We start from the raw sequence: 13,974 nt of genomic DNA on the forward strand, positions 1-13,974 counted from the left end.
TTCTATTTTATCAACTCTTATTTTATTCATTTATAAATACTGTTGTGTTTACAAGCATCATAGCTGTGAATATTATTCCCAAACTTTCAAACACACTTATAATACTATATAACAACAACCAGTAAAACAAATCATTCATCTCAGGGTTTGAAAGGCCACTCAAAAGTTGCATAAAAATACATTCTCTCCCCATCTCGTCAGCCAGTCCTGCTTCTCCAAGGAGTTTATTTACAAAGAGCCATCATAAAACTCGCAGCCACAACAGGCGGGTTCACCCCAAGCAATAAAAATGAATTCACCCCAAGCAATTGCTTAGAAAAAAAACAACTCGTGTTCCCTAAGGGAAACCACTTCTCGCAAATGCTCTGGTTCCAAGAGGGATCAGTTTTAAAACCTGCTCACTCTGCACCCTGTCCCATGCACAGGGTTCAAGGTGTCCTGTTTGTCACCTCCTCAGTGCACTGGTTATGTCAGGCATGAAGTGAGACAAAAAAAGTTAATTCTCAAGAATTTGGTTTGCAATTGCACCGTCATTGAGAAACGCTCACAGCTTTGGCTGATCAGGGACACTGAGCTGTGGGGGCCCTCCCCCCTGGCTGGGGTTCAGGGGGGAATCCAGTGCTAAGCAGACACTTCAGCTAAAGCAGTTTGGCTTTGCAAGGTGCCAATTAGAGGAACGAGCCTCCCACAGCCTTCCCATACTGTTCCTTAGGAAAAAAACACAGTGAGTGTCCTGCTAGGAAGGGGCAAAACATCAGTGTGGGATGGGTTTGTCAGATTGGGTTGAACCCTCTCCCTAAAACAGACACCAGGCTTCTTCCTGCTGCCAGGAACCCGCCCTGTGAGAAGAACAGGATCTTTAGTGCCAACTCTCCTCCTCACCATCAGCTGGTGAGCATCTTCTCCTCCGCACGGCACAGAAGGGACCGGGCTCCTGATCTCCTGATCAGAGCCAAGAGCCCGAGGCTGGAGTGAGGAGCAGGTCACCAAGAGAGAAAACACCAAGAACGGCAGAAGTACTCACATAAAGAGTGCACCAAGAGGGAATGGCGTGCAGGGGAAGCATTGACCGGATCTCAAGACTTAAAGCTGTTAAATAGAGCAGGGTTAAAATCAAGGAATATAAAAAGGACGCCTGGTTTAGGCAGTGCTCTGCAGAAACCCTGATGCCTTTACCAGCTTTGGTCTCTTCCTCCCAAAGCTCAGCAGCAGAGGAAGGGCCTCAGTGTACCAGGAGAAACGGCACCTAACGCCATGCAAACGGCTCCACCGGCTGAAGAGGAACCTCTGGCCAGAGCTGCCTGGGGAAAGATGGCAGCTCTAGGAAGAGCAAGAGAGGTGGAAACAGGCAGGACAGGGAGGGGAAGCGGGAAAGATGGAGAACTGGGGGGGGGGGGGAAACCCAAAAAGAAAAAAACCCAAGGGAGAGAAAAATAAAGATGCTTTCTGAGGCAATAACCAGCAAAAGGTTCCAAAAAGCCCAGGATTTACTGATAAATTTTACCCTGTTGAGCAAGCTCAAGTATTCTGCTCAAGTATCTCATCTCTCTCTCCCAGAGCAGAGCTGCCTGGGAACGTGGGCAGAGCTGCTTCATCGCCACCTCCAGGTTCAGTGACTGAGACTGCAGCCCTTGGCCAGATGGAGCTGGGAGTCCAAGGACAAAGGGAATGAAAGGACAAATACGGAAGGATGTAGATGGGAGAGTGGTTTGGATACAGCAAGATGTCTCTGAGAGGGAAGGTATTGTTCGAGAGGAGTCAGTTAAGGGGAAGCTGAACAGACCTGATGACAGGTCCCACAGCATGGAGAGAGGAGCCAATGCCCATGGGGAGAACAATTCCAAGCTGTTCTGAGTGCATATAAGATTAAAGAGGGGTATTTTTAGAGGTTTCCTTCAAGGTCAAGGCTTATCACAAGCTTTTGACAGGTTAGGAGACTTTCATCACAGTGATTCAGTCACCAGCAGTTCCTTGTCTGTCTGACACCGACGCACCCTCACCTTTCCAAGGTGTGTGGGAGGACAAGTGATCACTGCTCCATGGTCCTCTGCCTCGGAATCCAGCTGTGCCAAGCTGCTTCACCAACAGAAGGGTGGGAGGGAACAGGACTGTGGCATTTCCCCTCTCTACAAATTCTGCTGCAAATCCAAGTGAGGTACCCAAAATACCAGACCAGACTCCACTACGGGGCTCTGCCTTCATGGAGACAGCAGAACATCCCAGATGGCTGTCAGGACAGGGAGGCTGGTTTCTGGAGTGGGCACAGCTCCCTGCGAGGTGATTCACGCTCACACGTGTGTAAAAGCAGCAGAGGGTCTCTAAGGGTTCAAGCTCGTCCTTCAGAAAGCTCAGAAGACACCTCCTGTCCCAAGGAGCAAGAGTCCAGGTGCAACTGGGTGCTACTAATTACAGACAGGAGCCCTGGAAGAACACAACGTGACATGGAATCACCCAGGCTGGGTGAAAGGGAGGGTGAGGGATAAGGGTCTGATGCCAAGTGTCAGTGCTGATGTTACCAAACAGGTTCAAAATCTTAAATAAAGGACTGGGTCTACTGGGGCAAGAGGAGGAGAAAGTCTCTGTGCAAAGCAGCCTGTGACAGACATGAGCCCAGGTGGCTTTCACAGCATCATATTTAGCCAGTCCCACATCTCAGTGGGTTGATGTGCATCCTCAGAGTCCCAGCCTGGGTTCACATTTCCCACCTGTACAGGGCTTGGATGTGCTGGATTAGTTTTTGAGGTGTCATTTTTTACAGTAGGAGCTTCCCACTCCAGGTCAGAGTCCGACACCAAATACTGGGCTTCTGGAAGAAGTTTTGGCAGCTCAAACCCAGTCCTCACGTTTCTCCCTTGAATAAAATGTCCGAGATACCACAACATGCTTAAATTAAAAATAATAAAATGGCAGGGGGTGTGTTGGAGGAAAATAGGGGTAGAAAGGGAATGTACAGCAAAGGGCAGGGCAAGGCAGGTGTGACATTGATCCCATGGCTGAAACACTTGCTGTACGTGACAGATGGGAAAGGGGGGGGGAGGGCTCGTGGTGGGGTTGGCAGCTGGTGTAGGGCCCCTCCTCATCCTGCCTTTGCTCAGGATTCCTATTTGGAGAGTTTGCTGATGACACGAATGAGGGCTCCATTCTCATCCTTCAGCCTTTGGTTGTCCGACTTCAGCTCTGTCAAAATCTGCAGAGAGACAAAGACAAGGTGGGATCAGAGCTCAGCTCAGACGGACCAGAGGGGACGTTGCATCCCCTCCACCCAGCACAGTTCCATTTCTCTGGAGCATCTCCAGAGCTTTTACAAGCTGGCTGCCAGGCGTGGAGGGGTGAGAGGGGACTCGAGCACAGCAGAGCCAGGGAGCCCCGAGCCTGGAAGTCCGTGGTGCAAAGCAATGCCACGGCCCCAGCAGCAGGTCAGCACCAGGCTGGGAGGGCAGGAACCACTTCTGAGCTGTTTCACCCCAAACCTGTGCCCAGAGGCTAATTAGAGCTCAGCAAAAAATGATAAAGCTGGTTTTCCTGCTTTGGTTTTTTCCATTTTGCCAGGACTAGAGAGGAAAACAAAGGTCTGAAATTCTCACTTAGGACTGGACCCTGCAAAATCTCTTTAGAATACCCCCAAATCTCCTTGGGACCCCACAGATGTGTAAAACATGCTGAGGCCAGAGGACTGGTAGAACACACTGACACTGGAGGTACCCCCTGGGTGCTCAACCAAGGGTTACAACACAGACAAAAGGCTGAGTACTTTGGACATAGAGAAGAAATAACTCAACAAGACCCTTCCAGCATTTCTAATTGGCATAAACCCTCCCAACTTCCCATGCTCCCCATGCTGCAGGCGGGTGACCTTCAGTGGACTGTTCCTGGCCGTCGGGGCACCAGGAGGAGACTCCCTACCCCCGTCCTGGTGTGACAGACAAGGGGTCATTCCCACCACAGGTGCCAGCAGACCACAGGGTGACCTGCTGGAGCACATTGGGGGACAGCAGGGTCACACACAGGCACGAACAGCACCGGTATAAGCTCAGCCATGACTTCTCTCTGCCAGGGTGAATCTTGGAGGAATTCCCCCAAACCCAAAATCTGCACTAAATCTTCTCCTTCCTCCTAAGCTGGAGTTTCAGCTCTGACCACGACACCTGCTCCCCTCCACCTGCAGCCCCTCCACAACCACTGGCACAGAGTGCAGGCAGTTCCTGGGGCAGTGCTGGAGCAATTCCCTCCTTTCACAGTCAGGCCAAGCCATGGTGGCCCCAATACTCCCAACCCCATTCCTGTGGGTGCTGGTGGTGGATGGTCCAGGCAGGAGGTTTTGCTAGAGAGGGAAGAGGGGAATGGTACCACATGGTGGGATAGTGGGGAAAGGGTAAACTGATGTGCTGGGCTGGCCAGAGCTCCAGCTAGTGACGCTGGAAGTGTCTCCCTGGACCCAGTGGTGGTGTGACGTGCATCACCATGGCTGGGCTGTCACCAGGACAGCACTTATGGCTCCTTACAACATTTCTCATGGTCAAAGGAGAGGCATTGCCATCATCAAGTGCTCAGGAGGTCAGAGACAGGGCAGAGCCCTTGCTGTCTCTGCACCTTTCTGCTTCCTCCTGAGCTTCACCCAGGGCTCAGTCCAGTGCCTCCCTGTGCCCTGTGACAGCTCAACCACCCACTGGAGTCTGTGGATGGACAGTCCTTGTCCTCCCCTGCCTGCAGTGGATAAGTGCCCATCGCTGTGATAAGGGGGGTACGAAGTCCTGCCACTCACTTTGGTAGAGAGAATCTGTCACAGGATCCCAGAAACAACTCCAGAGAGACCCACCCTGGTCCCACAGCTCACCGGGAGCTCTGGCAGCAGCTGTACCTCGCACGTGGGCTCCAGGCAACTTCAGTGATTTATTTAAAAATGAAGAAGCATAAGTGCATGTAAAATAAGTGTCTCTGAAAAAGTTTCCTGGTTGTATCCCTGCTCCCATCAGTGTCCAGTGAGCCTTTCTGAAAGCGACACATCAACCCTACACAACTTCACCCTTCCTGAGCCAAGGGTGTTCCTCCCTTTGAAGCTGAGTGGCCTCAAACTGGGTAAAATAAACAACATGTGAACAGGCTGGGGCTGGAAACTACAGCTTTATAGGTGCCTCAGGTGTGGTGAGGAGGGATGTGGCCTACCCCCAGGGGATGGCAGGGCTGACAGTGATGCAGTGTCGGTGTAAAGTCAGTTTTGGGCTGGAGGATGGTCTGAGCAGTAGGGCTCTGTGTTACCTGTGATACTGGAGAAGGTGGCTCCTCAGAAATTATGTGAGTTTGGGAAAATGGGGTTCTTTGAAAAGCACTGCTGCTGCCAGGGCATGGTGAATATGAAACCAGTGGCATCATTGTACAGCTGTGATGTCCACAGACACCTCTGAGCCAGGGTTTACATGTGCCAGCAACAGCCTGTGTTAGACCTACTAAAAGAGTTGAAATAAATCAGTGGAGCAGCATATGGCTCTTCCCCAGCTTGAGCACTGCAGGGAATGGCAAACCTGAGTGAGGAGGGAAGGATGAGCCTGGCCACAGCTCAGCCAGACAGGTCACCCCTGAGCAGGGGAGGATGGAAGGGAAGTGATAACCCAGGCACTTCCCGGGAGGAGAAGAGAGGTGACTTGCAGGTGGTGAAACATCAGTTCTCTGAGTCTGGAAATGGTTTTGCCCAATTTTCCCTCTCAGATCGCAAAGCACGTGGGGAAGAAGAATGACTCACGGCTTGTGAGAAGGAATGAGACAAGGATGGGTTGGAGGATACTTCTGCAGATTTAAACCAGAAAGGCAGTGAGATCACTGCACCTGACCATCTGCACAATCCAGGGCACACAGCACGACACTCGACTCTCCCAGCCCCTGGGACACACATGTGGGCTTGAGCTGAGACTCCTGGAAAGGGGAAGTCACAATTCCCCTGGTTAGTTTGTTTCTATGGCTAATCAGCCTTGATATAATTTGTGTGCTAAGAATAGATTTTTTTATACCGTGGTGCCACTTCCAGCCCACAAGAGCACAGTGCTTCTGTGTCTGAAGGGATCTGAATATCCCTACTAACCTGCAAAGGACAGGCAGGGCCCCGAGAAAGGAGCAGTTACAGCTTTATTTTAGCACAGAGCCAATGAAGTAGCAGGAAGGGATGTAATTTAGCTGTGTGATGTGCTAGGGCAAAGCTTAGGAAAGGGTCATCTTTGGGTTTCAAACACTAATTGCCCTGCACTGGATTTAAAACGGAAGATGGAAACACAAAGCACTCCTGGTCCAGCTCCTGCTGGGTCCTCCATCCTGCACCAGCCCACAGGAGGCAGGGGGGATGTTGAACCTGTGGGCTCAGACTCAAAAATCTCCATTTAAAATGAGGGAAGGAGGTTGTCCTCTTTGCTCAAGTGACCAAGAAAAACTGCTGAGGACAGCTCAGTTTGTAGTTTTTCTAAAAATCCCCTTTCTGTCTAAAATGTGCACTTTTCACAACATCCCTACCAATTTATGACATTGTTCATCCTGACTTTGGATTATCTGATTTCCTGAGTGCCAGCTTCTCCCTGAACTAAGTCCAACTAAAAAAGAATTCTATTACGAGCCGACATAGAGCATAAACCATCTATTTTCAGATGTCCAGGGTCCAGGTTGGACGGGGCTTGGAGCAATCTGGTCTAGTGGAAGGTCTCCCTGCCCATGGCAGGGGGCTGGAATGAGATGAGCTTTAAGGTCCCTTCCAATCCAAACCAGTCTGGGAGTCTATCTCCAGGCAGGGTACTGGGCATAGGGCTGCTGGCACTGCCAAGCCACCCCAAAGCCATTTCCCAGTGCTAAGCTGGCGAGGTTGGCAGCACTGCCAAGCAGAGCGAGAGCCAGCGGGATGAGCAGAGCCTCCAGCAAAGCTCTACCATGGCAGCAGCACCATGCTTTTGGAATTTTGAGGATTCTTTGCCACAAGCTTTTGAGCCACAAGCGTCACCAGACACCCTGGACAGCAGGGAGGCGAGGGAACAGCCCGGCCAGGGAGCGGAGACCTGCCTGGAAGAGTGGAACAGGGAGGCGAGATGAGCCGGAGGGAAAGCAGCTACAGCTCCTCTGATTCTGAGGGCTTGGTGGGCAGAGAAAGTCTGGCTACGACCCGGGTCAGAGCCCTGTTCTCAGCCAGCAGTTGCTCATTCATCTGCCTCAGGGTGTGAATCTGTTTGAGCTGGTGGAGATTCTGCAGAGAGTGAGAGGAGTGGATAGAGAAATACAGAGAGAACATCACGGAGACAAACGGGCACAGAAATGTGAATTTAGTCCACAGGGAGTGAAAGGAAAAAAGAGAGTAAAAGAAAAATTAGTAGCAGTGAGTGCTGGATAGGGAAAACCTGTCAACACACTGAGGATGTTTTGAGAACCCTCCCTTTCTCCAGAGGCTCCCAAAGCCTTAGAAAAGGTCAAATGAAGTGATTTTCCACCAAAAAGCAGGATTATATTCTAGTTTACCCAGACAACCCTGGGACTTGGGAACTGCTGTGAGACCTATCACCATTGACTTACCACCTACACAGGCTCTGAAAGCACTGCTGGGAACTGAGAATTTCTTTAAAACTTCTTTTCTTCATGTTTCTCTAAAAGTTAAAGCAGCTGTGTAGAGCAAAGAGTGATCAGAGCTTCATGGGAGATTCTAAAGGTACAGCATCTGCAAGTGTCACTGTCCCACAGCAGATCACTGAGACAGGTACTGTGCCTGCTCGTGTCCCTTGTTCCTGAGTGATGCTCCTGGGTCTGCCAAGGCTCAGTCCCACCAAAATGTTTGAGGTTTGGGGAGGTTTTCCACCCCTGCCCAAATTCAGCTCTTCTCTGGGGCTCAATTTATCTCTGACCTCCAGAGGTGGCAAGTCTGAACCTTAAGTCTCTCATTTTAGCTGGAGGAGTCTGAATGAGAGCATCTCCCACAGGAGGGATGTACCAGCCTGGCATTCCTGGTGACAAAGGCAATGGTAAGCACAGGACAGTGCAGAGATTGAGCCCCACACTGGGGCTTGCAGAGGTACAAACTGGGCACAGATACAAACTGGACACAGGTACAAACTGGGTCTTGCACAGGTATAGAGGCAATGGGAGGTAGGGAACAGAAAAGCCATGAGGGAAGCAGAATGTGGAAATGGTACAAGCCAAGCAGACATCCCAGTGCCACATGGATGACACTGCTGCCAGTGATGCGAAAGCTAATCCATGTGCTGGACATTTACACCAACGTGGCTGCCAGCAGATGTCAGGGCTATGGAGCTGCTTCCTGAGCCATGGCCTGACCCTCTTCCCTACTCAGAACTCATCAGGCAGAAGGGCCATGAGAACAAGAACCCCTGCCGAACAGGAACCCCTCCTGCATGGTGGGGGGAGCCCCAACACTGGACAGGGGAAGGCAAGAAGGGAAATATTGAAAAGAAGAGTTGTAAGTTCAAGTGACAAAATCGCAGCTCTGAACCAAAGTAGCTCCACAAAGCACCATGCTCCTCCCCATGTCCTCTGACTTGTGAGCTCGCAGCAGCAGGAGGAAATGGAGGGAAGGGTCTCTGGGGAAGGGGATTCCTTTTTGCCATTTCATTAGCAGAAAGCGCTCCAAGGGAGGTCACTGTCTGTCCTGAACCAGGAGCTGCACAAATAAATCTACTGCATCACAAAGAAGCTGCAATGACCACCCACCCAACCTGCACGTCTTAGGTTGCCCAGAGAAGCTGTGGCTGCCCCATCCCTGGAAGTGTCCAAGGCCAGGTTGGACTGGGCTTGGAGCAACCTGGGCTAGTGGAAGGTGTCCCTGCTCATGGCAGGGGCTGCAACAAGATTAGCTCTGAGATCCCTTCCAACCCAAACCAGACTGGGATTCCATGATGACCAAGAGCTGGCTGCAGCTGGCAAGGAACCTGCTGCATCCCAAGACATTTTGTCCAAGGGCTCATTCCTGTACAAAACAGAAGTACTTTGTGTATGCCCCATCCATCAGCTCCATTCTTAGCTGCCCAAAAGCACTACCTCTGCTCCTCATGAAGGAATGAAGACACCCTGTTGAAATGCTTTGCAAAACCAACAGAAGTAAGGTGGGGAGTGCAGGGAGCCAGCAAAGTATGGGGCTTGAGCCCCCTGAGATCATCAAACTGACAAAGCAGCTCCTTGGACACACCAATGCAATTCCGACACCGGATAAATCAACAGGTCCCGAGACAGAGTTATGGCCAACAAACTGCAGGAGAGCTGCACTCATCACATCCCATCCATCCATCCATCCATCCATCCATCCATCCATCCGTCCATCCATCCATCCATCCATCATCCATATATCCATCTGTCCCTTCACCCGCCCGAGCTGTGCTGGCTGCCTGTGCACCAGAAGCTGCCAGAGGATGGTTGTACTGGAAGAGTCACTTCTTTTGGTGGTACCAAAGGCAGCTGAGGTCACTTGGTCTGTTCAGACTGGAGAAGAGAAGCCTAAGATTAGACCTCATTGGGGTTTGCAGCTTCCTCATGAGGGGCAGCTCTGATCTCTGCTCCGTCTGAGCAGTGACAGGACCCGAGGGAACGGCTGGAGCTGTGTCAGGAGAGGTTTAGGTTGGATATCAGGAAAAGGTTCTTCCCCCACAGGGTGGTTGGGCACTGGAATAGGCTCCCTCAGGCAGTGGTTACGACCTCAAACCTGCCAGAGCTCAAGGAGTGTCTGGACAATGCTCTCAGGTACATGGTGTGACTCTTGGGGTCCTGTGCAGGGCTAAGGGTTGGACTCGATGATCTCTGTGGGTCCCTTCCAGCTCAAGAGATTCCATGATTCTACGGTACCATGGACAATAAGCATCCTCTGTTTTACCACAGGGCTCACAGCTGGCAGAAGAACTCCAACATATGTAAAATGAGGTGTTGTGCTACGCGAGGTGGAAAGGACTGTGATCATTTCAGAGACCACCTTTGTTTTTCCACACCAACATAGCACGAAACCTCAGCATGGTCCCATCAGCCGCCGCTCAGCCTCAGCATGCTGCACAGCCCACAGGAAGGATCATTTATGTAAAAATGTACATATGCTGCAGGTAGGCCAGGCTCCTATTTATCCAAGAAACTCAGCAAAGGCTGGGAAGCTGGGACTGAAGCCAAGAGTGAAGACCAGGATCTGGATGATACTGCTGTGATTGCTTATCACTCTGCTTGATACTTGGCTTAGCCAAAGCAGGTCTCTCAGTTCAGCTGTACTTGCCTTCAGTTAAAGGATTTTGTGCCTGCAACACTGGGGGAAACAAAAACGCCCGGAGCGTGCACGATGGCCGAGGCCAGGAGCTGCTATGGAATAAAGAAGCTTCTGTGACCTTCAAGAAAAATTGCTCTGTTCAGTTGGGACCTTGGGCACTTGGCACCGAATTCAGCTCAGTGCAAATGTTAATTTTCTTTCTCCTGTCTCAGCCAAGGTTCTGGATCTCCAGTCAAATTCTGCAGTCGCTCAGGGAAATGCTGCACCACTCTGTCACCTTTGCAAGAGCAGGTCTGAGGAGCAGCTCTGCCACCAAGGTTCTTGAGATTGCTGAGCCTGTCCCACTCCTCTGCACTTCTCGATGGGTTTGTTAGCAGGGGTTACACTCAGGACAGGAACAAAGCTCATTGCCTCAAGCACAGCCTGAAGTACAAAGCATTTCTGTCACCTGTGAGGAGAATCCTGGCCAGGACATCTGATGTGTGGAACTGGATACACACTACCCGGGATCAAGTAGCTGGATGTGAGCCTTGCTGGATCTGTTTGATTCAAAGACTAGTGGAAAGAATCCCCCAAACCAACCTGACACCTTATCACCTGGCAAGTTTGGTTGTTTCCAACTGCTGAATAACCTTCCATGTTCAAGGAAACTGGTGGATTTGCTTACTCCTTTCCAATTCCTTCTTTATTCCTTCTGACTCTGCTTGACAGCTACTCAGGCAGCGCATGGAGCAGGAATGCAAGTCCAACCAGAATGAACAGATTTTTTTCCTGGCTCAATTCCCACACTGGGGACTAACAGGGATGCTCTGTGGAGGTTATCTCACTGCAGGCAAACACAGCAGGGCTGACTCTCCTGCTTCAAGGCACGATGAGAGTGGACACAAAAGTGCTTTTCATATGCACAGGTCCAATTCAATACTTCTTTCTTCAGAAATCTTATACTCCTTTTTATTGAGTGGCTGTCAAAAAAGACGTCACAGTGCCCTCAGGTACTCACTCACCACGCGCTGAAGGTTTTGCAAACACTAGTGAAAATGCAATAGTGCCTCAGAAGAGAGATGCTACAATTTCTTATCTATTTATTCTACTAAGAAAAGGCCACTTTGGTTATTTGATGCAGCAAGAACAGTGCAGAGAGCAGAGTCAGCACCACTCTGAGGACCTGAAGCTCATTTTCAGCTGGACCACAGACTCCTTCAGCCCACACCTCTTGGGGCAGTGTGAGAACACGTGCAACCTCTGGGAGTGCTTCTTCTTCTGCACCACCTTGGCTTCCATCACTCTGCAGCTCTGGATTATCCAAACCAGAGGTGTTCCGGCTGTGTCCAACAGTCCCTACAGGCACCTTCCTTCATTAATTGCTCTCCAAACCAACATCAATGTTCCCAAACAGAGAAGCCAGTAGAGGACACCACCTTGTCTTCTTACTCCACGGGCTGAGCTGGTTTGCAGTGATCTGGAGAGCTGAAGGACCAACACAAACTGCTCCCGCCTGTGTTTCTCTTGAAGGCCACAATTCTGTAATTACAGGAAGGTCTCACTGCAGATAAAGGTTGTTACCTGCTCACTGAACAAAGAGGTTGGAATTTAGGCATATCAAATCCTTTCTTCTCCCCCTCCTGGCTTGAACATCCACACTTATTTTCTCCTCTGTGAGGGAACAAGAGTCTTTACAGAAGACTCCACCACATCATTCTGCTACTAATCACAGCAGAAGATGCAGTACAAGCCACTGATCCTTTCAAAGCTTCAAAGAGAAACACAACGTTGGAATCTCCTCCAGAATGGCAGGAACTCATTTCCACCAGCGAACCGGGAGAGCTCTCAGGTGGGTTCTTCTGAAAGCAGCTTAGTCCCACCTGGGTCATGCTCAGAGGGAACAGAAGCATGGGCACAGAGCAAAGGGGGCACTCATTCTGTGAACACGAGCGTTAAAACACAGCGCAACACGACGTGATGCTGCAAAACCAGTGTGAAATTTTAGGTGCACAAAGGCAGCAAGATGCTGCCTCCTGCTCTGCAGTGCTCAGCCCCTGCTCCCAGGGCAGGAGAGAACCATCCTCGAAGCAGGACCACGAGAGAGAGAACACGATGGTGGCGATGGCTTGTGACACTAAGCCATGCTGCACATCTCACCAGGAAGCAAGTTCATCTTGGCTGAAATTATCACAGGCCTCCACAGCCTCCCAGTGACATGCTCTGGGGACACAATCACTCTGTGTTTTGTCCTGGCCAGTGTGCGTGAGCTCAAAAGCCAGCTTTGTCTTCTTACCCGTCCGGAGAGAACTTCAGCGGCTTAACCTGGGCTGCAGACTAGTCAGAGCACAGGGGGTCAGCACACTGGAACTCAGCGATGCCACAAAAGGTTAGTTTGGGAGGGCATTTAAGGAGAACAGCTTTCACCATTCTCAGATCAAACAGCAGAACAAATCAAACATAGGAGCAATCAGATGAATGAGAACAGGACAGTTTATTAGCATTTCATGTTTGGAGAACAGGGCTATTGAAGCCTGACTGCAGAAAGGAATGCGGGTCCCCTCCCATGGACACCTTTAATATCCTCCTCCTGGGCGACAATCCCAAAAGACATGAATACAAAATGGAATAGACACAGTGAAGATTATTTCTTACCTTCATCTCCTCCTCCATTTCAGAGAGTTTCCGCTCCAGGGCTCGCTTCTCCTGTTTACAAGGATTCATAACAAAGAGGGTCACAAGATTTGAGAAGAAAAATTTACAGTATATTTTCTTTTAGAGAAAAATAAGGGTCTTGTATTTCTGTAGGAGCATTCACTGAAGAGCACCCCAAAGCAAGGCAGAGGCTGCAAAGCTGTAAAGCTGACTGCCTTAGGTGTATTGTGGAAAATGAGGATTACACAAATAGGCTCTGCCATGTGAGTGCTGGTGGTGCCCTCAGCTAGAGCCTGTGCCAGAGTGCAGATCTGGATGCCTCCAATGATTTTCCCAAAATGAGGGGGCTCACAACACCCCAGGGACATGCCCTGAGAAGGGAGAAATAGGAAATGTGGGAAATGTGGGTCAGGAACAGGATTTACACTCTCTGTCCTGCTCCTTTGCCCTCTGCAAAGAGACACAAGGTCAGGACAGTGAGGAAAATGCAGCTGCTGGGTGTGGCTGTGCATGATGAGTTTTGGGTCACTTTTTGGCCCCAGTGTACTTTGTCCAGGGATTCATCAGTGCAAAATGCATGAGCCATCCTGGAAACAGCTAATGCCATCTTCACTGAGAACAGTCGGGCTCTTTTTTACTCTCTAACTCTCAGAAAGCTGTATTTGTGGCTGTTGTGACCCTAATTCAACAAAAATCAAGCTGGATGTTGCCATAACTTCAACAAGACCAAGTGGAAGGTCCTGCCCCTGGGTTGGCAATCCCTGGTATCAACCCGGGCTGGGGGATGAAGAGATTGAGAGAAGCCCTTCAGGCTTTTGCCTTGTTCCCCCACCACGCCAAACCAGTCTTTATTTATAAAGGATCAAGAATATTCTAAAGCATAATGGACCAACAGTCTCTTAGTGGGATACAATCCGTTGGTCTGCAGTTTCCTATAACGAAAGAGAGAAATCAGAATGAAGCTGATGTGCAAAGAAGAGCAGCAGAGTCTCAGGCCCTGGAAAGGTCAGAACACAATTATCACTGTGAGCTGGCAAAAATACAACTTATCTTTTAATTAACGCTTTCCTTCTAGAAATGACTCTGCCCTGCACAGCCACACAAGGCAACGACTGTGACTCAGAAGA

General features: G+C 50.2%; 1 protein-coding gene across 5 annotated transcripts in view; it reads right to left on the reverse strand.

The window, feature by feature from the left end:
* Positions 1 to 13,974, reverse strand: part of PPP1R12B (protein phosphatase 1 regulatory subunit 12B) — a 131,499-nt gene continuing 117,525 nt past the window's right edge. For all 5 annotated transcript variants that reach the window (XM_039379674.1, XM_039379673.1, XM_039379672.1 and 2 more), the window contains 2 exons: positions 12,848 to 12,898; positions 1 to 3,187 (listed from right to left, as the gene is read on the reverse strand). In XM_039379674.1, coding sequence (XP_039235608.1) covers positions 3,101 to 3,187; positions 12,848 to 12,898 — 138 coding nt within the window. In that variant the 3' untranslated portion in view covers positions 1 to 3,100. The remainder of the gene's footprint in view (positions 3,188 to 12,847; positions 12,899 to 13,974) is intronic.

The sequence above is a fragment of the Pipra filicauda genome, unplaced genomic scaffold, assembly GCF_003945595.2.
Source record: "Pipra filicauda isolate LSUMZ 115617 unplaced genomic scaffold, ASM394559v2 scaffold172_size1731463_pilon, whole genome shotgun sequence".
In the NCBI taxonomy this organism is placed as follows: domain Eukaryota; kingdom Metazoa; phylum Chordata; class Aves; order Passeriformes; family Pipridae; genus Pipra; species Pipra filicauda.